The sequence below is a fragment of the Oncorhynchus keta genome, chromosome 37 (genome assembly GCF_023373465.1).
Source record: "Oncorhynchus keta strain PuntledgeMale-10-30-2019 chromosome 37, Oket_V2, whole genome shotgun sequence".
Classification (NCBI taxonomy): Eukaryota; Metazoa; Chordata; class Actinopteri; order Salmoniformes; family Salmonidae; genus Oncorhynchus; species Oncorhynchus keta.
In genome coordinates, this window is record NC_068457.1 from 17,028,595 (window position 1) to 17,047,849 (window position 19,255).

Here is a 19,255-nt window from a genome sequence, read left to right on the forward strand (position 1 = left end):
CATACCAGGGATCATTTAGCTATTTACTTTAGATTATTAGGACCCATGTAGGTATCAAAAATATTTGAAAAAAATGATTTGATGGAACATTGAATTTGGCCTTACTGCTGTTTTTGTATTATTTATTTATGCCTCAAGCAGAGATTTTTATTTCTCTTTAATGGTAAGTCCGCCGGTGCCCGAACCTGAAAACGAATGGACCCGAGGACAACCCGAGCAAGACACGACCCATACCCGAATGGACCCGAGGACAACCCGAGCAAGACACGACCCATACCTGAATGGACCCGAGGACAACCCGAGCAAGACACGACCCATACCTGAATGGACCCGAGGACAACCCGAGCAAGACACGACCCATACCTGAATGGACCCGAGGACAACCCGAGCAAGACACGACCCATACCCGAATGGACCCGAGGACAACCCGAGCAAGACACGACCCATACCTGAATGGACCCGAGGACAACCCGAGCAAGACACGACCCATACCTGAATGGACCCGAGGACAACCCGAGCAAGACACGACCCATACCTGAATGGATCCGAGGACAACACGAGCAAGACACGACCCATACCTGAATGGACCTGAGGACAACCCGAGCTAGACACGACCCACACCCTAACATACCAGAGTGACGCCAAGTTGCTCTTCTTCTTTCAGTCAATACATTCACCTTAATAGCTTAAAATAAATATGCTATAGGTCAGGGGTATTCAACTCTTACCTTATGAGGTCTGGAGCCTGCTGGTTGTCTGTTCTACCTGATAGTTAAATACACCGTCTGGTGTCCCAGGTCTAAATCAGGCCCTGATTGGAGGGGAACAAAAAAAAGTAGTGGAACGGGTTTTGAAGTCCAGCGTGGGGGGGTGGGGGGTGGGGGGGTTTGGCTGGCCCGGGATTTCCTTATTCCATCACGCTCTAGTGAGTCCTTGTGGAGAGCTTGCAAGCTGACTTCAGTCACCAGTTGGCCAGTGTTTCATCTGACATATTTGTGTGGCTGGCTTGCGGGTTAAATTAGCAGTGCGGGTTTGGTGCTTGACAACATTAAAATTGTAACAAATATTTATAGCCTCTAGAAAAGAGAGAAGCTTTAGGCCCAACCCGAGAGAGAGGTAGAGAAATGCCAGTGGCATGCTACGACACCAACATGCATTTCTTTATGTCAGATGGCTGCTGCGTCTGCTATACAGATATACATACCAAATATTTAGATAAAAAAATAAAAATAAAAGTATTATATTGTTAGATTACAGGAGTAACTCTCATAGGCCTGAAACAGTCTTCCTCCCCTCAAGTTCACCTGTAGGAGTCAGTTGGAGATATGGGGCGCAGTGCCGACATATCATAGGCCTGCAGTGGCTAAAGCTTAATAATAGCCACACCATACCAAACCTTCACAAACATTTCTAAACTTTATTAGTTTAATATCAAAAGTAAGTTCAACCATTATTTATAGGGAAAGTATGAGCAGAAGAGCAGATGTAAACGAGGGGAAAAACGCACTACCCTCCCATGTGCTCAATAAAAAAACACAACACCCCCCCAAAGCAAAAAAAATAATAGTTTGACAACCCTCACTATTTGGCCCACCCCTCCCCCAGTACATTTCGATGTGTCTATTTTGACCAATCAGATCAGCTCTGAAAAAGACCTCACTTGAAAAGAATAGAGGGAAAAAAATCAGAATTGTGCTGCGTGAATGCAACTAAACCGGAACCAACCCGCATAAATTTGAAATTTGGACCCGGACCTGGTCTCGGGTATTCGTGTCCGGGTGGACCCATGAAGAGCTCTAATATGTAGTTAGTGGACAAAATCCATAGTCAAGATACCTCAGTTGACAGTTGAACTTGTGAAAGGCAACGCTATGCTGATGCTGTTAACTCATTTCCCCCGGGGTATTTAGTGCGCCGTTTGCATAGGTGGAGTAGTTGGTTTAAAAAGCTTCATGATCCAATCAAAAACAGGCACACATTTTTAAAAATAGAGGTGTATGGGTGGACTATTTCTGTGACTCTCTACATGTATTGGCTAATTCCCTTTTCAATCAAAGTTTAGCTTCACCATTCAGTCCTCTGATTGGTTTGTAAAACTTGTCAGTCAGGGACCTGTAGAATGTGGGAGGGAGTTTTGTCAGTGCATGTAAACAGAAAGAGAGCATGAATGCTATTGGCTGGGAAATTCGCTCCGAGTGTGTTGATTGGTCATATTAGCGGAGGAAACTTGATAAGGGCGGTGCTAAAACGACATGGCGGCCATATTGAATTTCATATTGACAGTTGTTCCGAAGATTTTCCATCCGCGGTACAAGAAAGTAAAAGGTTTTAGTGGAATAATCGGCGATTAGAGGACATTTGTCCGTAACCTTTAATGGTTGTGTTTCAACCAAGACATGGACGAAGATGAACGACAGAGGAAAATAGAAGCTGGAAGAGCAAAGGTTTGTAACGATCTATGGGTAATGCATCAAAGTAGCTATCGAGCCAACAAGCTAACCTAGCTAAACGTATCAGTATCAGCAACATTGTCGTACAATAAAGTAATATGTTGCAGTTGCTTGATCGAGGACTTTGAGTAAGTTTTAGCTACAAATTGAATCGCTAACAAAGCTAGCTAACTACATTACATGTAACCATGGTTAGCCGAGTCTAAACTAGCTACAGTATAGTTACTAGCTAAACACTTTACTATTCATGAATTATAATGCCCCACTTTGTGGCTTGCTAAACAAATGTTGGTATTGTTCTATTGTTGACTCACCAACCCAGCTGACGTTATACTGCCCATTTTAACTACTCTATTGTCTCATCTACTATTTTAATAACTTACTTTGATAGATGACTTAACTAAATGCACCCAGATTACTACTGTTTATTAACTTAGTTAGTATTTGGCTTGTTGCTGTAGAAACGGATTCCTATTCAGTTTGCTACCCTGCCCAAATAAATTCCCCTTCTGTTTACTGACTAGTGTGGGCCGCTTACTGGGAGAGTATCTATCATCCCTGTTTATCAAGTCGATGCAGGTGATGATGGCAGGAGAATTTGGAAAGTTTGTAACGTTGTGGTTGCGTTTAAGATACACATTCTCTGCACAACTCTGCGCATATGATCCAATATGTGCAATGCATGGAGAGGTGTGAAACACTACCACTGAGGTTTAAAATCTCAGGACCAGGCAGGCCAAAGTAATATAACGACCCTATAATCCGCGCAGAAAATGTCTTGACCTGTCACCTGAGCATCAATTCTTGCACTCAGCGCGCATCAACCCTACCGTTCCCCACAACGGTGTCTATATCGCTTCAGGTATGGCCTCTGCTTGGGGTGGCATTCTCCCAGCAGTTGTTGTTAATTTAGATAAGCATGTGCTATAGATTATGAGGAATCTGACCGCCTCACCCACCCCTCACCCAATTAAATTGACAATATCAAAACAAGATAATATAAATCATAAGACAGTTATGTAAGTCTTGAAAGGATGCATGACCAACCTATTTTTGGCACACCTCAAACCTGGGCGATTCTCACAGCTGAGTTGGTATGACTTCCTTCACAATAACTTAATTGATAAACCATTGTTATACCTTATGACAGAAATCCACCAACACGCAGCGCAGTCAGTTGGTAAGTGGTGTGAAATACAGGCTCTTGGGTTGTGGTGATTCTGTCTATTGATCTAGAACAGGGGTGGCCAACCTTCATCCAGGAGAGATACTGAGTATTATTCAGGCTTTTGCACCAGCCCTGCTACAACACATCTGATTCAGCCAATCAAGGTCCTGGTGAGCAACTGATTAGCAGCAAAAAGCCTGTGGTAGCTCTGCATGCGGAGGGTTTGCCACCCCCTGGTCTGTCTATGGGCTCTATTAATCTGTTTTGGGATGTTGTTGACTAGTCACTGTCTTTCATCGCTGTCTTGCGTCTCTATCTCTTTTTCAATTGGATTCTGTTTTGTCGATGGGACACATTTATAAAACTTTGCAGATAGAAATGCACCACTCAGAGACTTCTGTTCATTTATTTCCACATGATTGGACTTGTCCCCCTAGACACTGATCCACCAGCAGTCTTCAGTTGTCCCCCTAGACACTGATCCACCAGCAGTCTTCAGTTGTCCCCCTAGACACTGATCCACCAGCAGTCTTCAGTTGTCCCCCCTAATGGTTGAATTAGTGGAGAGCTCTCTGGTATCATAGCAGATGTGTCATTGTGAACACACACCATCAGATGGTGCCATGACACTAAAGCTGGCCTCTGGTCCTCGAGGACTCCCAACAGTACACATTTTTATTGTAACCCTGGACAAGCACACCTGATTCAACTTGTCAATTAATCATCAAGCCCTCAATGAGGTGTGTTTGAGGGCTACAACGAAACCGTGTACTGTTTTTCGGGGTACTTGAGAAACAGGGTTGGGAAACATTGGTCTAAAATAGTATAGAAAAAAGGGTGCAGTTTCAGACATAATCGAACACATTGGATCCCAGGAGGCCTTATTGCAGTTAGCATCCCAACCCTGACATGGCACTTCTGAAGGAGCTGGTATGCCCTCAAATATAACAGTATTAGAAAAGTTGAAAACAAATGAACAAATGGGCATGACATAGGCTGCAGTAGGCTTTTTCATGCTTGTCTGAATTGTGAAATCGTCAGTTGGCCACTTATGGCAGCTGTTGCTATGGTGACATGCCACGTCTGCATCAGTTTTCTATTGCTTTGAGGCAAACCAAGCTCCCGTCTTCAGTTTGAACACAAATAGCCTACATACGTACACACACAGCTGCTTGTCTGATGGTATTAGTGTGTAGAGCAGCATGTTCGACTACAGCCAAGTCTAGCCTCACTTTAACACAGATACAGACACAGGAGGCTGTGGATGGTGAGTGGGTGTGTACAGTACCTGCTGAAAGCTGGGCAGACTTCAATCGAGTAGAACCGCCCACATGTAGAGATCATGCATTGACACACACACACACACACACACACGTGGGTCAGTAGCACTGCTCAATGCAACATGCCGTGTGTGTGTTTTGTCTCAACTGTGTGTGATTGATAGATTGGTCTGATGGTTTGAAAGAGAGGGAGTGTGAGGGAGAGAAAGGCTGTGGGTGGGAGGGAGAGAGGGGGTGGGAGGGAGAGAGGGGGAGGGAGCGAGAGTCAGAGGTGGAGCGTTATACGAGGGTCTCTGAACCACTGTAATCTGATTTAAGCTGCTTATAGAAGAGGAGAGAGAGGGAGAGGGAGAGACCGGGATGCTGAAAGAGATGCAAAGTGAGATTGGATGCACAATTACACTGACTAAATCAGTGCACTTGGACTTCAAAATGTAATGTTCTTCTGATTGCTCTATTGGGAACCTTGTTGTCCAGTGATGGTGGTTTTGGGAGATCTATGGAGCGATGGTGGGAGGTTGACTGTTAGGACTAAGTGGAGACTGGCTGGTTGACTGCTTTGGACTGGCAATGTGCTGGGGCTTTCATTCTCTCTGCTTGTTCAATCAGGGATGTTACCTGTGTGCTGGGAAGATGATCTGAATCAAACTCTTGTTCTTGCTCATTGGGCGGATGAAAAACTTCACCCCTTAAACCTATATCCTTTTCTGACTTCTTAAGTCACTGGGATGATTTATTGAAAAATTGACCTTTTTATTCCCTGATCAGAATGATGGATTTGAACTTTGATGGACTTTTGGTGGACTCTAACCCCTGACTTCTAAGTTAACCCCTGACATGCTGATAGTGTGGTGGTGTTCAGCCCTCCTGACCTACTTGTCCCTCTACCTCTCCCTGTCCTTCCTGCGTAGCTTGCTAGCTTCCGACAGAAAAGGGCGAAAGGGGACGGTCAAGTCGCGCAGAAAAAGACGCAGAAGAGGAAGGGCCCGTCTCCAACGCAGAATGACGGCCCAGCGCAAGGTCGCCCCCTAGGGATGGACCTCCAGACAGACGGCAGCGCCACACAGCAGGACGACATGTGTAACAATGAGGTGAGCCTCTGGCTGAATGGATGAAAGGAATGTAAATATCCACACTGTTGCATAGGCTGACTCTATAGTTTAATGCAGCAAGGTCTTTGTCAGATTTGATTGTATGCCAATCCCAACTCTATGAGCATGTATCTCTCCATGGGTCAGAACATGTCATTAGTTTCTCTGTGGAGTGAAAACTATTCAGAAGACCGATTGGCTACGGTGTCTGACCCATATGTCTCAACGTATGGATGTCAACTCAGCAGCCTACTATGCTTTAGCAACCCCCCCACACACAGGGTAAAAATGGGTCACTAAACACAAAGATGCTTCTGGCGGCTGGTTGTCATAGCAACATGAATGTGATTACTGTCAACTCTATGTACAGGCTTTAAAGGGGAAGTCCATCGAATTTCATGGAAATAATAAAGCAAGCCATCTATTGAGTTTGTTCAATGAGGTGTGTTTGTGCAATGCGAGAACAAAAGCCTGGACCATCTGCATCACCATACAGCTCTCAGTGACTAATATTAGATGGTCACGGCTGCTTTAAATGAATAGTTCACCCAAATGATCAAACCTGTCTAATCTTATAGATAGCCAAGCAGGTAGTCTATGAATATGTGCAATATGACTAGGTTTACTTACCCCCCCAAATGTAACCCTTAAGGAACCACAACGTTTTGGTGAGACAGATCCGAGCCAACTTCCAGAGTTCCAGGGGCACTTGGAGCAACACCATCCCCAGGAGGGAAGCAGTGTCCTGGGCGAGCAGGCGGTCGATGGGCAGCCTGAGGGGATGGAGGTTGTGGGAGACGAGGTCCTAGTGGTTCACACTGGAAAAGATCAACTCAAGGTACTTAACTGTACATACATACAGTTTATTTAATCAATAAGGCCTGAGGAGGTGTGGTATATGGCCAATATACCACGACTAAGGATACAGTGCCTGGATACAGCTCTTAGCTGTGGTATATTGGCCATATACCACAAACCCCCAAGGCGCCTTATTATAAACTGGTTACTAACATAATTAGACCAGTAAAACATTTTTTTTTAAATTGTCATACACATGGTATACGGTCTGGTATACCACGTCTTTCAGGCAATCAACATTCAGTCTTTGTCTATAAATTAGGAAATATGGAAAGCTTTTCCTATTGTAGAGGATGGATGGGAGAGAAACGGATTGAATTCTATTTCCATTATTGCTGGAGAAATGACATAATCGTGTTATAAATACGTACCAGGAGAAATGGGTTAGATGTGTGTTCGTATGCATGCCCTGCAACAAAAGTTACACACACACACACACACACACACACACTTCACTGTGTTGTACCTCGTTTCCCTCCTCCAGGAAACAGTAGTTATATTCTTAACTTTATGGTTAGATGCACTTGTTTGACACACACCACCCACAAACACACACATACACACCACACACACACCACTCCTAACTGGGTTGGATATTTTCTCGTTTGGATTCATTTGTTCTCATGCTTTTTACCCATAAGAACCCGGGGCTGCTTCTGAATAATTAGAGATAGAGTGCCTTCAGAAAGTATTCAAACCCCTTGAGTTATTCCACATTTTGTTACAGCTTCAATTAAAAATGGATTAAATAGATTATTTTTCTCAACCATCTAAACACAATACCCCATAATGACAAAGTGAAAACATGTTTTTAGAAATGTTAGCAAATTTGTTTAAAATTAAATAGAGTAATATCTCATTTACATAAGTATTCACACCCCTGAGTGGTTGTTTACCATTGCTAGAAAACCATTTTCAAGTCTTGCCATAGATTCTCAAGCAGATTTAAGTCAAAACTGTCACTTGGGAACATTCACTGTTTTATTGGTAAACTACTCCAGTGTAGATTTGGCCTTGTGCTTTAGGTTATTATCCTGTTGAAAGGTGAATTCGTATCCCAGGGTGTCTGGTAGAGAGCAGACTCCATTCCATGTGTTTTTTTTTATCCTGGAAAAACTCTCCAGTCCTTAATGATTGCATACCCATAACATGATGCAGCCACCACTATGTTTGAAAATATGGAGTGGTACTCAGTAATCTGTTGTTGGATTTGCCCCAAACATAAAACTTTGTATTCAGGACAATAATTGAATTGCTTTGCTACATTTTTTGCAGTATTACTTTAGTGCATTGTTGCAAACAGGATGCATGTTTTGGAATATTTTTGGGTTCCTTTTCATTCTATCAATTAGGTTAGAATTGTGAAGTAACTAAATCTACAATCCTACATTTCCCCCTATCACAGCTATTCAACTCTGTACCAATAGGTGCCCTTCTTTGTGAGGCATTGGAAAACCTCCTTGGTCATTGTGGTTGAATCTGTGCTTGTAATTCACTACTCATCTGAGGGACCTTAGAGTTAATTATGTGTGGGGCACAGAGATGAGGTAGTCATTTAACAAATAATGTTCAACACATTGCACACAGTGAGTCAATTCAACTTATTATGCAAGTTGTTAAGCAAATCTTTACTCCTGAACTAGTTTAGGCTTGTCATAACAAAATGGTTGAATACTTATTGACTCAAGACATTTCAGCTTTTCACTTGGAAAAATTTAGAAAAACATAATTCCACTTTGACTTTATGGGGTATTGTGTGTAGGCCAGTGATGACAAATCTTAATATAATCCATTTTAAATTCAGGCTGTAACACAACAATGTCTAGTGAATACTTTCTGAAGGTACATCTTTCTCTCTGCTCTGTCTCCCTCCCCAATTTCCTTCTCACTCTGCTCTGTCTCCCTCCCTTCCTCCCTCCCCAATTTCCCTCTCTCTCTGCTCAGTCTCCTCACTCTGCTCTGTCTGCTCTGTCTCCCTCCCCAATTTCCCTCTCTCTCTGCTCAGTCTCCTCTCTCTTCTCTGTCTGCTCAGTCTCCTCACTCTGGTCTGTCTGCTCAGTCTCCCTCACTCTGCTCTGTCTGCTCAGTCTCCCTCACTCTGCTCTGTCTGCTCAGTCTCCCTCACTCTGCTCTGTCTGCTCAGTCTCCCTCACTCTGCTCTGTCTGCTCAGTCTCCCTCACTCTGCTCTGTCTGCTCAGTCTCCCTCACTCTGCTCTGTCTGCTCAGTCTCCCTCACTCTGCTCTGTCTGCTCAGTCTCCCTCACTCTGCTCTGTCTGCTCAGTCTCCCTCACTCTGCTCTGTCTGCTCAGTCTCCCTCACTCTGCTCTGTCTGCTCAGTCTCCCTCACTCTGCTCTGTCTGCGCTCAGTCTCCCTCACTCTGCTCTGTCTGCGCTCAGTCTCCCTCACTCTGCTCTGTCTGCGCTCAGTCTCCCTCACTCTGCTCTGTCTGCGCTCAGTCTCCCTCACTCTGCTCTGTCTGCGCTCAGTCTCCCTCACTCTGCTCTGTCTGCGCTCAGTCTCCCTCACTCTGCTCTGTCTGCGCTCAGTCTCCCTCACTCTGCTCTGTCTGCGCTCAGTCTCCCTCACTCTGCTCTGTCTGCGCTCAGTCTCCCTCACTCTGCTCTGTCTGCGCTCAGTCTCCCTCACTCTGCTCTGTCTGCGCTCACTCACTCTCTGTTCAGTCTCTCCATCTCTGCCTGTTCCTCTCTCTGTTATACTTTGCATTCCCCTTGCAATCAAATATTTGCCATTTAGCAGCCACTTTTAATCCAAAGTGATCAGAATAAAATGTAATAAAGTAAGGTGTTAAGAATAAAGTGTGTGTGTGTGTGTGTGTGTGTGTGTGTGTGTGTGTGTGTGTGTGTGTGTGTGTGTGTGTGTGTGTGTGTGTGTGTGTGTGTGTGTGTGTGTGTGTGTGTGTGTGTGTGTGTGTGTCTGACTCTATGGTCTCTCTCTCTCTGCAGCAGTTACAGGCAGCAGTAGAGAAGCGTAATGAGATCATTAGCAGACTGAGCTGTAACCTGCAGGAGGCACTGGAGAGCAGAGACCAGGTACAGCAGGAGGCCTTCTCCCTCACTGGACAGATACAGGCCCTGAAGATGCAGCTACAGCAGGTACACACACACACACACACACACTTCAAAAAGTCTAAAAACATTAGTTTTTTTTTTACTGCTTGTAATAAAGTAGTGAATGTAAGCTCTTCGATGTCCCTGTTTTCTTTTCCAGACCTCTCAGTTCTTTCGCTCCAGGACACAAGGGGGCTCTGAGTTCTCCCTAGCCCAGCGGAAGGCCTCCCAGCCTGACCACAGCTCCTACGACCTCTCCTCACTGCCCAACCACCTGGAGGTCCCAGTAACAGAACCAGGGGAGCAAATACTCACACTCCGAATGGGACATGAACAGACTGGAGCTGGGTGTGAGAGCCCAGAACAATGTATTGATCCTGAGATGGATGTACTGATACACACAGTGAGGAGAGAGCTGCTAGAGGAGAGGGAGTTAAACCAGCTCATGCTTTCCCAACTAGAAGAGGAGAGGACAGGGAGGGAGGAGGAGAGGAGAACGATCCACCAGTACAAGGAGGAGAAGGAGGTGTTGAATAGGGAATTGCAGGAGCTAAGGAGGAGACTGGAGGAGGAGGCGAGGGAGAGAAGGAACGAGAGGGAGGATGAGCGAGAGATCAGGGAAAGACAGGAAGAGGAGAAGAGGAGACTTGGAGAGGAGGTGCAGAGAGTCAGACAGCTGTTGGGGGAGAGAGGGAGAACGAGGGAGGAGTTGGGATTCAAGGCTTCTAAAGACAAACTGAACCAGGCAAAGGCCAGTGTGGAGGAGGAGGAGGATGGAGAGAGGGAGGGGGAGGAGAGAGAGGAGTGCCTTCTGGACGTGTCCCTCCCCACTGATGGCACCCCGCTGTTGGAGCGCTACCTGTCCTCGGCCCTCCCCTCACACTCGTCCTGGGCCAATGAAAGTCTGGAGGAGTGCAGCCTTCTAGAAGAGCACAGCATTCTGGACAACTCTGGCAACTACAGGTTAGAGGGACATTACTGTGTGTGTGTTTGCCCTTATGGTGGATTTTCCCCCCATACGAATCACCTCTCCTAATCTCTCTCCTTTCAGTCCTCTCATCCCTCTCTGCCTCCATCCCATCACAGGTTTGAGCTGGACAGTGATATCGTCAGTGGTGGTGACCAATCCCAGCTGTCCTTTTCGCAGGAAGAACAAACTCACTTTCCCGTCCCACCATCCACTGCACGGTCCCCTGACCCTGAGAACGAAACCTTGCCCTCTTTCGCCTCCCAGTGGCAGAACAACCCCCTCTCTGTCTCACGAGACGCCAGCGAGACCTCTGAGAGACTCAGTGAGATGTCAGAGAGTCAGGAGATCTCAGACCTGGGCAAGCAGCTGCTCATCCAGCAGTGTGGAGACCTCAGGGAGGAGGTGGCTCTGAGGGAGAGGGAGAAGGAGGTGGTGATGGAGGAGTTGAGGAGGAGCGCTGAGGATCTGGAGGAGGCCAGGGCCAGGTGAGTGTGTTATAGTGTGTGCCTGTCTACCATACCTTTGTGTGTTGGAGAACTTACAGCTCATGTTCATCGTGTGTGTAGGTGGGCCCAGGTCTCTGAGGAGCTGCAGGAGGCGCACTGGGAGCTTGAGGAGGAGCGGGAGAAGAGGAGGCGAGCTGAGGAGGAGGTCAGCCTGAAAACACACGAGGAGGACAATCTGAAGAACAGACTCTGCACCTTACTGGAGGAGAGAGAGAAAGATATGGAGAGTCTCATCTCCTCTCCTTTCCTACAGGAGGGAGGTACCTTCCTCCCCAGCCAGGAGCGAGTGATGGAACAGCTAAAAGAGGAAAAATCTCTCCTCCTCTCTCGTCTAAAACAGCAGGAAGAGCTGCTCTCCTCTGTCCGGTTGGAGAAGGGAAGCAACAAGGAGAAAGAGGGGGAGCTGAGGGAGGTGGAGGAAGAGAAGAGTGTTCTCCTCTCCAGGTTGAGGCAGCAGGAGCAGCTGGTCTCCTCTCTGCAGGAGGTGAAACAGGCGGGAGACTCTGTCTCCTCTGAAGTCCATGCTCTGTTTGGACGACAGCTACAGTCACTACAGGTAGCTAGGAGCTTTCTTCTTCCCTCATTACTTCTCCCTCTTTTCACTTTTTCCTCTCTTCCTCCCTCTCCTCCCCTCTTCCCTCCCTCTCTTTCTTTTGTTTCTACTTTTTCTCACTTGCTCAATTCACTATCTTCCACTAGCTAATGCTGGTGTTTTTTTCTCTCTCTCTCTAATTTGTTTGATTGGTTCTAATTGGGTCCAAGCTAATAACCTCTCCTCTCCAGACCCATCGTGACCAGCTTCTAGCCCTGCTGGAAGAAACTAAATCCAGGCACAAAACCACCACTGCCCTCCTAGGTCAGAAAACCCTGGAGCTCGACACCGCTCAGAAAGAGATGCACAGAGTCCAGAAGGAGGCGGGGACAGCGAGGCAGGAGGCGGAGACAGCGAGGCAGGAGGTGGAGGAGAGGGAGAGGAGGATAGAGCAGACGGAGAGGGAGAAAACAGAGGTAGAGTCTGAGTTGCTGTGTCTGAGACAGAACCTGTGGAACCTGGAGGAGCTGCAGGCCCAGGGAGTGAGGGAGAGGGAGGAGGGCAGAAGGAGAGAGGAGGAGATGGACAGAACCATGCGGAGAATGGAGAAGGTGATGGCGGAGGAGCTGGAGGAGTTCCAGAGACTGCTCCGAAACAAGGAGGAAGAGGTGATGAGGAGGGTGATTGTGATGATGAGGAGGAGGATGATGATTAGACTATGTATTTGGACCTGTTCAGGAAGTACTGAACAGACATGATATCTCTCTTTCAGGTAGAGGAGGAGCGGGAGAAGTGGGAGGAGGAGAGGCAGGAGAAGGACGAGGAGGTGCAGGGGGTGAGACGCCTGCTGGAGGAGCAGCGGAGGGAGAGGGAGCAGGAGGTGAAAGCGCTCCTGGAGCAGCAGATGCGGTCTGTGGAGGAGGCCACAGAGAGACTGAGAAGATCTCACAGTGAGGATGTGCAGGAGCTGCAGGAGAAACACCAGGAGGAGGTGTCTGAGCTGAGCGGCCGTCTGGAGAGAGAGCTGTGTGAGCAGAGACACAGTCTGGAGGAGGAGCAGAAGAGACAGATCAGCCTTATCAAACAGGTACACACACACACACACACACACACACTACAACAACCTATTCACATACCTGTGTTCTGCTAGTCATCCACCCTCTATCTCTTGTTTTCTGTCTCCAGGTGAACGAGAGAGAACACCAGAGGATGCTGTCGGAGATGATGTCACAGCAGAGGGAGGAGCTTAGCCATTTGAAGGCAGAGCTATCAGGGGACCAGAGGGAGAGCATGGAGGCAGCCCACCAAGCAGAACTACTACAGATACAGGTACACACACAACCACCCCTACCAGGTTTTCTGTTAGCCAGATTTTATTAAACTGGCGCCGGCCAGTTGTCCCAAAAAATAAATAATAATCATTGCAAAATGATTTTTTAAAAATGTAAATACATTTGACCGGTCATGCTTATTGGTCTACAGGATAATTTGCATAATTTAGTAGAATTGCGTTAGCGCGTGTGTATTTTCGTTGGTCGTTATGTTTATCACACGCACAGCATACAGATGCAGAGCCTATATGAGCGGAAAATCTGTCAGTGGCGAGAGCTGCTGCTACAAGTCCTCAAATAACTCATTCCTTCCTGCTGGAGTGAAACATGCTTTTTTAATAACAATATAATAACAATTCTAAATGAAATTTTGTGTTTAAAAAAATGTTTCGATGGCCACAATTTAAAAAGCGCTACTATTTTTATTTCTCAACTGATAATTGAAGCTTGCTTCCCATTCGCCATTCAAGTACAATGGTAGGCAGGCTTCAATCCGTCACACTCCACTTTACAATGAGCTGGAGGCAGTATGCATTTGGAAAAAATATAGTTAGTAGTTTAAAACCTGAACGTTTTACTTCATATTATGACTTGGCATGGCTTCAAAATATAATCCCACCATAGAAATGTGGAGGCAATTATTTTACGAAGACTTAATTGAAACCAGTAGCCTATATATTTTTGTTGTACACGTTCTATTGGTTTTCAAATCCACTTTTTTTGTCCAGTAGCCAAAGGCACAATCCTAGTCATATTAGCATATTGAGTTGTTGCATCTTTAGATCTCCCCCTTTTCTACATTTCTAACAGATATTTTAATCTCTGTTACATGAAACTGTTTGCATTTGCGCTGTGCTTTTGACAACTGTGTTCTCCTGCTAATTGCATTGTGGAACGAACATGCGTAGCCTACAGCTTTGGTGTGTTTCTGCACTAATCATCTGAATAAATAATAGTTTATTCAACTGTTACGGTAAATGTCCAGATCTTTTGCATTGACCTCATTGCTTTAAAAAAAAAAAGTCACTTAGGCCTACTGGTTGTATGAATTTAGGATCTATCATCCCACAACTGTCCCAGAGTCTGATTAGTATTGTCTATTTCTTTCTCCCACAGAACGAATAGGTGAACAATAGATTATTTTAACTTTTATGGGGAAGATTGACATACGCTAGTGATTTTGCTGTTCGTTACACGTCTTGTTGGCTGAAGAAAAGTAATTGTGGCAGGTAATCTAACATCTCCAAAGTGCTCATCGGTTTTTGGTAAGGATGCGTGTCGTTGCATCCTCAAGTTGCGTGTTCTTTTAAAGCTGCAATATGTCACTTTTTGGGAGACCCGACCAAATTCACATAGAAATGTGTGTTAGAGATCTGTCATTGTCATTGAAAGCAAGTCTAAGAAGTGGTAGGAGTGTTTTTATGTGCGGTATTTCTATGCTTCCCATTATGATATTTCACCGTGGTTTAGATGGTACAATGATTCTCTACACTTTACTTGCTTTGCTACATGAACTGAATTTCAGCAACCAGGAAATGGCGGAGTGATTTCTGCATAGTGCAGGTTACACCCCCAATACATATGGGTCCGTTAAATTAAAATGCTTCCTTCAAATATCCGGCTTCACATCTTCCTAATGGAAACCCTACCCTCTACCTACCTCTCTCTTTTATCTATCCCTCTATAGAGCCAACAGGCTCTGGAGCTGGAGGCGCTGCGTCTGAGCCTGACCAACCACCAAACGACCCAGCTAGAGCTCTCCCAGACCAATCTGCAGCGGGAGCGGGAGGCCTCTCTAAGCGAGCTCCAGGCTTCCCTCAGGGAGAAGTGGGCCCAGGAGAGGGCCGTGCTGCAGGCCAGACAGCAGTTTGAGGTGGAGAGGCTGAGAGCTGAGAGTGAGGAGAGGATCCAGCGAGAGAAGCAGGAGTATCACAGGAACATGGGTGAGGATGATGGTTGTAGAATAGAGCCTTTTCACTCCGATGCTCCAATGCATAGTGCTGTTTAACAAATGGACCTTCATCTGACCTGATTGAGTTGGTGTGTGTGTGTGTAGATGCTCTGAGGCAGGAGTGTGAGAGTCGTCTCTCCCAGGAGAGAGCGTCCATGGAGGAGCGGCAGGCTGCAGAAATAGTAGCCTTGAGATCCCGGTGGCAGCAGGAATCAGAGAAGGCCCAGTCAGAGCTCCAGACACAGCTGTCAGAGGCTCGGGTATCACTCTCCACCCAGGCAGCCTTCACCCAGACTGTGGCAGATCTGTCTGAGGCCCGGGCTAGCCTGGAGGAGCTCCAGAGGCTGGAGGTGGAGCTGAACCAGGCCTGGACCGAGAGGGACGCTGCTGCCCGTGAGTCAATTAATACGTGTTATTGATGTTGTCCGTATGTTGTAAGCATGTTGTAAACACGTGGTAAGGATGTTATGAATGTGTTACCGCTACTCTCCAGGTGCAGTAGAGGATCTGGTGTCCAGACATCAAGTGGTGCTGCAGGAGAGAGAGGAGCAAACACTGCAGCTACAGCAGGAGGTGAACACACACACTTCTGTTTCTGAGATTTGCTTTATGCTTTGGATAGTGCCTTTCCTAAAGTCTCTCTCCTTCCTCTAGGTGTGTCGTCTGCATGGAGAGCAGGTGACTCTGAGACAGACTTGTGACCAGGAGGTCTCTCAGCTCTGGGCTCAGCTAGACAACATGAGGACCAGCCGCCAGGAACTGGGAGGTGAGTACACACACACACACACTCTGGACCTATGCTAGAACATAATTCGTCAAGTAGTACAACTTGGTTTGATTGGTCAACCAACATAATTTCAGATACCTTGTCTTTTTCCATCTCTGTTTTTCCCTCGCCTCTCTCTCCAGAGTTGAAGGAGCAGCTGCTAGCTCGTTCGTCGCGGGTGGATGACATCGAGCGTCTGAAGGCGGAGTTTAACGTGCAGAGGCGGGAGATCAATGAGCAGAATGAGGTTGAGCTGGAGAACCTGAGGAGGTACACACACACACACACACACACACACACACACACACACACACACACACACACACACACACACACACACACACCTATGCAGCTGAATGTGCTCTCCTACACACACCTATACATGCACAAGGTATAAAAAGTGAACACACCAATGTATGTAGGATAGGATAAGTAATCCTTCTCACCCCCCCCTTTAAGATTTAGATGCACTATTGTAAAGTGACTGTTCTACTGGATGTCATAAGGTGAATGCACCAATTTGTAAGTCGCTCTGGATAAGGGCGTCTGCTAAATAACTTAAATGTAAATGTAATGTAAATGTAAACCCATGCAAGTGAACACACACTTACACCCCATTAATGTATATCCGGTCAGGTACTTTGAGCAGCGTCTGCGAGTAGCAGAGGAGAGCTACCGGGAGGAGATAGCCCTGCTGCAGCTGAGACTGGTGGAGGGAGCCCTGGAGGACTCTGTACTCAAGACCCAGGATGCTAGGTATGCTAATGCTAGAGGCCTCGCTCGGCTAATCTGCCCACCAGCCGCCAATTACACACAATCTATAAACCTGGGCCAGTGGTGGGCCATCTTACTGACCGCTGTTGTGTGTGTAGTTTCCTGTCTGAAGGGAGAGGGGAGGAGGAGAGGAACGATGTTCTGGCTGAGATCACACTGAAACTGGAGAAGCACCAGGAGGCGTTTGACCAGCTGCGTGTCCAGTTGGAGGAGAGACACACTCAGGAACTGTCTAACCTACGGTCCTCTATGGCCCTGTCCTACAGAGAGGAGCTGCTACAGGTATACACAGCAGGGTTTTACCTGTAATAGCTGCCCCCCCCACCCCCAAATAATGAAAAGCCAATTTTTGAAATTGGCCCCGGCCAATTGTCTGAGAGAAAAGTTTTTTTTAAAACATAAGCCAAAATGTATTCATTGATTGGAACATCTGTTGATGTTGGGGCAGTATGCATTTTGAAAACATACTGTTTGAAACTACATATTATTAGGGATGTCTTACCTTGCTTCAAAGTAGCATAGCCAAAATCCAAGCAAATGTGCAGCCAATTATTTTATAAAGACTTCCATCTGCCATTTAAACCAGTAGCCTATTTATCTTATGTTCTATTGGTTTTCAGATCAACTTTATTTGTCCAGTAGCCAAAGGCACAATCCTAGTCATATTAGCAACCCATGATAGTTGTTTCATCTTTAGATCTCCCCTCGTTCTACATTTCTAACAGATATTTTCATCTCTTGAAATCGCTGGCATGTGAGGTGCCCTTTTGACAAGTGTTTTCCGCTAACTGCATTATGGAATGAACATTCACACGTAGCCTACTGCCTCGTGCTCATTGCTGCTCTTAGAATCTAAAGAAATAATAGTGGACATGTGGACAGTGATTCTAACATCTTCAAAGTGTCCATCGGAATTCGTTAAGGACACATTGTATTGCATCCTCGAGTCTAAATGGGATTTCTGGAATTCAGAGCACTGTGGGTGGGACGACCTAATCAGGTTACACACCCAATGCATATCGGTCCGGCAAATGCAATAAATGTACATTAAAATGCTGCCGGTCAAATGTCCGGCGCTACATTTTCCTAACAGAAACCATACACACACACACACACACACACACACACACACACACACACACACACACACACACACACACACACACACACACACACACACAGAGGAGCAGTCTCACCTATGATCCAGCATGATAAGGCCTGGTCTTTCCTTCACTATTTTGTTTTCTCTCTAGGTGCGTTCAGACCTGACTGATCGTTACTATGGCGACCTGCAGGAGCTGAAGACTCGCCACGCCCTCGAGATGGAACAACTCCGCGCTAGACTGTCAGACAGCCATGTCAGAGGTATACGGACTCTCTTTCTCACACACACATTGGAATATTCTTCAACATATAAACACATTTTCTCTTTCCCTCAATTGATAATTTTCCTCTTCCACACAGAGCTGACAAGGGTGCGTCTGGAGGCTGCCAGACAGGTGGAGGTAAGAATGAGGATAGTGAATGAATTAGATTCTGTAAATTGAAGTGAGTTGAAGTTCTGTTGAGTTTCCAGTGGGAGTTGGTTTGCTAATGTGATGTGAACAGGTGGAGGTGGAGCATAGAATGTGGTGTCACTCTGAGGAGCTGCAGACCAGAACGACCATGATCCAGAACTTGGAGACACGACTGGCTGCCCTGGCAGACACACACAATATAGAGCTACGCTCACACACTATGAAGGTACACTCACACGTACACTGAAAATACACACACACACGGAGAAACACAAACTCACAGCAAGTACATACATACATAATTGTGTGAGTATGTGTGACAACGTAATGAGTGTTGCCACATGTTGACCCGGAATGACCGTATGTTGACCCGGATGTTTTTAGCTGAAGCAGAGCTTTGCTGAGGAGCTGGTTGTGAAACTAGCAGAGGAACATAAGGAGGAGAGGGAGCGAGTGATGGAGGAGATGACCCTGAGGAGAGCGGAGGAGGTGCAGAGGCTCAGACAGGAGCTCCAGGAGGAGGGGGAGGCACAGGTCTCTGCCCTGAGAGAAGCGCTGGAGAGAGGGATGGCGGAGGAAAGGAGCGCTCTGGAGAAAGGGATTGAGGAGGCGAGAGCGGCGCTCAGGAGTCTACAAGCCTCACTGGACAACGACCTGAGTAAGTACATGAAAAGGTTTCATGTAGTTCCACCTCCCTTATTTCACTGTCACTTCTGCATGGTCTTTGCCCTTGGTCTCACATGTCTCTCCCCCAGACCCCCAGGCGGTGGCAGTGAGACAGAGACTAGAGGCCCAGTACGAAGCTGAGCTGGCCAGGGCCAAGTCCACCATGGCTGCCGAGGTCAAGGAGCTGACTGCTCTGCTTCAGGAGCAGGGAGACCAGAGGCTATGCCAAGCCCAGGACAGGTGAGACATGGCTGGGGTAAAACACCCAGAGAGACTAGGGGGGTCTGGAGGTTAATACAGTGCGTTTCATGTAATACCAGAGAT

At 46.6% G+C, this 19,255-nt stretch overlaps 1 protein-coding gene across 5 annotated transcripts in view; it reads left to right on the forward strand.

Annotated features, from left to right (window-relative positions):
• The first annotated feature begins 2,260 nt into the window (after positions 1–2,260).
• The window catches only part of LOC118375684 (pericentrin-like), a 35,369-nt gene continuing 18,374 nt past the window's right edge, over positions 2,261–19,255 (forward strand). For 2 of the 5 annotated variants that reach the window (XM_052499337.1, XM_052499338.1), the window contains exons 1-23: positions 2,261–2,444; positions 3,601–3,630; positions 5,810–5,989; positions 6,642–6,827; positions 9,814–9,963; positions 10,079–10,881; positions 11,005–11,373; positions 11,455–11,950; positions 12,178–12,594; positions 12,699–13,013; positions 13,112–13,255; positions 14,945–15,200; positions 15,314–15,601; positions 15,702–15,781; positions 15,863–15,974; positions 16,118–16,244; positions 16,611–16,730; positions 16,847–17,030; positions 18,002–18,113; positions 18,213–18,253; positions 18,357–18,491; positions 18,650–18,923; positions 19,021–19,171. In XM_052499337.1, coding sequence (XP_052355297.1) covers positions 2,397–2,444; positions 3,601–3,630; positions 5,810–5,989; positions 6,642–6,827; positions 9,814–9,963; positions 10,079–10,881; positions 11,005–11,373; positions 11,455–11,950; positions 12,178–12,594; positions 12,699–13,013; positions 13,112–13,255; positions 14,945–15,200; positions 15,314–15,601; positions 15,702–15,781; positions 15,863–15,974; positions 16,118–16,244; positions 16,611–16,730; positions 16,847–17,030; positions 18,002–18,113; positions 18,213–18,253; positions 18,357–18,491; positions 18,650–18,923; positions 19,021–19,171 — 5,018 coding nt within the window. In that variant the 5' untranslated portion in view covers positions 2,261–2,396. The remainder of the gene's footprint in view (positions 2,445–3,600; positions 3,631–5,809; positions 5,990–6,641; positions 6,828–9,813; positions 9,964–10,078; positions 10,882–11,004; positions 11,374–11,454; positions 11,951–12,177; positions 12,595–12,698; positions 13,014–13,111; positions 13,256–14,944; positions 15,201–15,313; positions 15,602–15,701; positions 15,782–15,862; positions 15,975–16,117; positions 16,245–16,610; positions 16,731–16,846; positions 17,031–18,001; positions 18,114–18,212; positions 18,254–18,356; positions 18,492–18,649; positions 18,924–19,020; positions 19,172–19,255) is intronic. The other 3 variants (XM_052499339.1, XM_052499341.1, XM_052499340.1) reach the window with 2 other exon arrangements.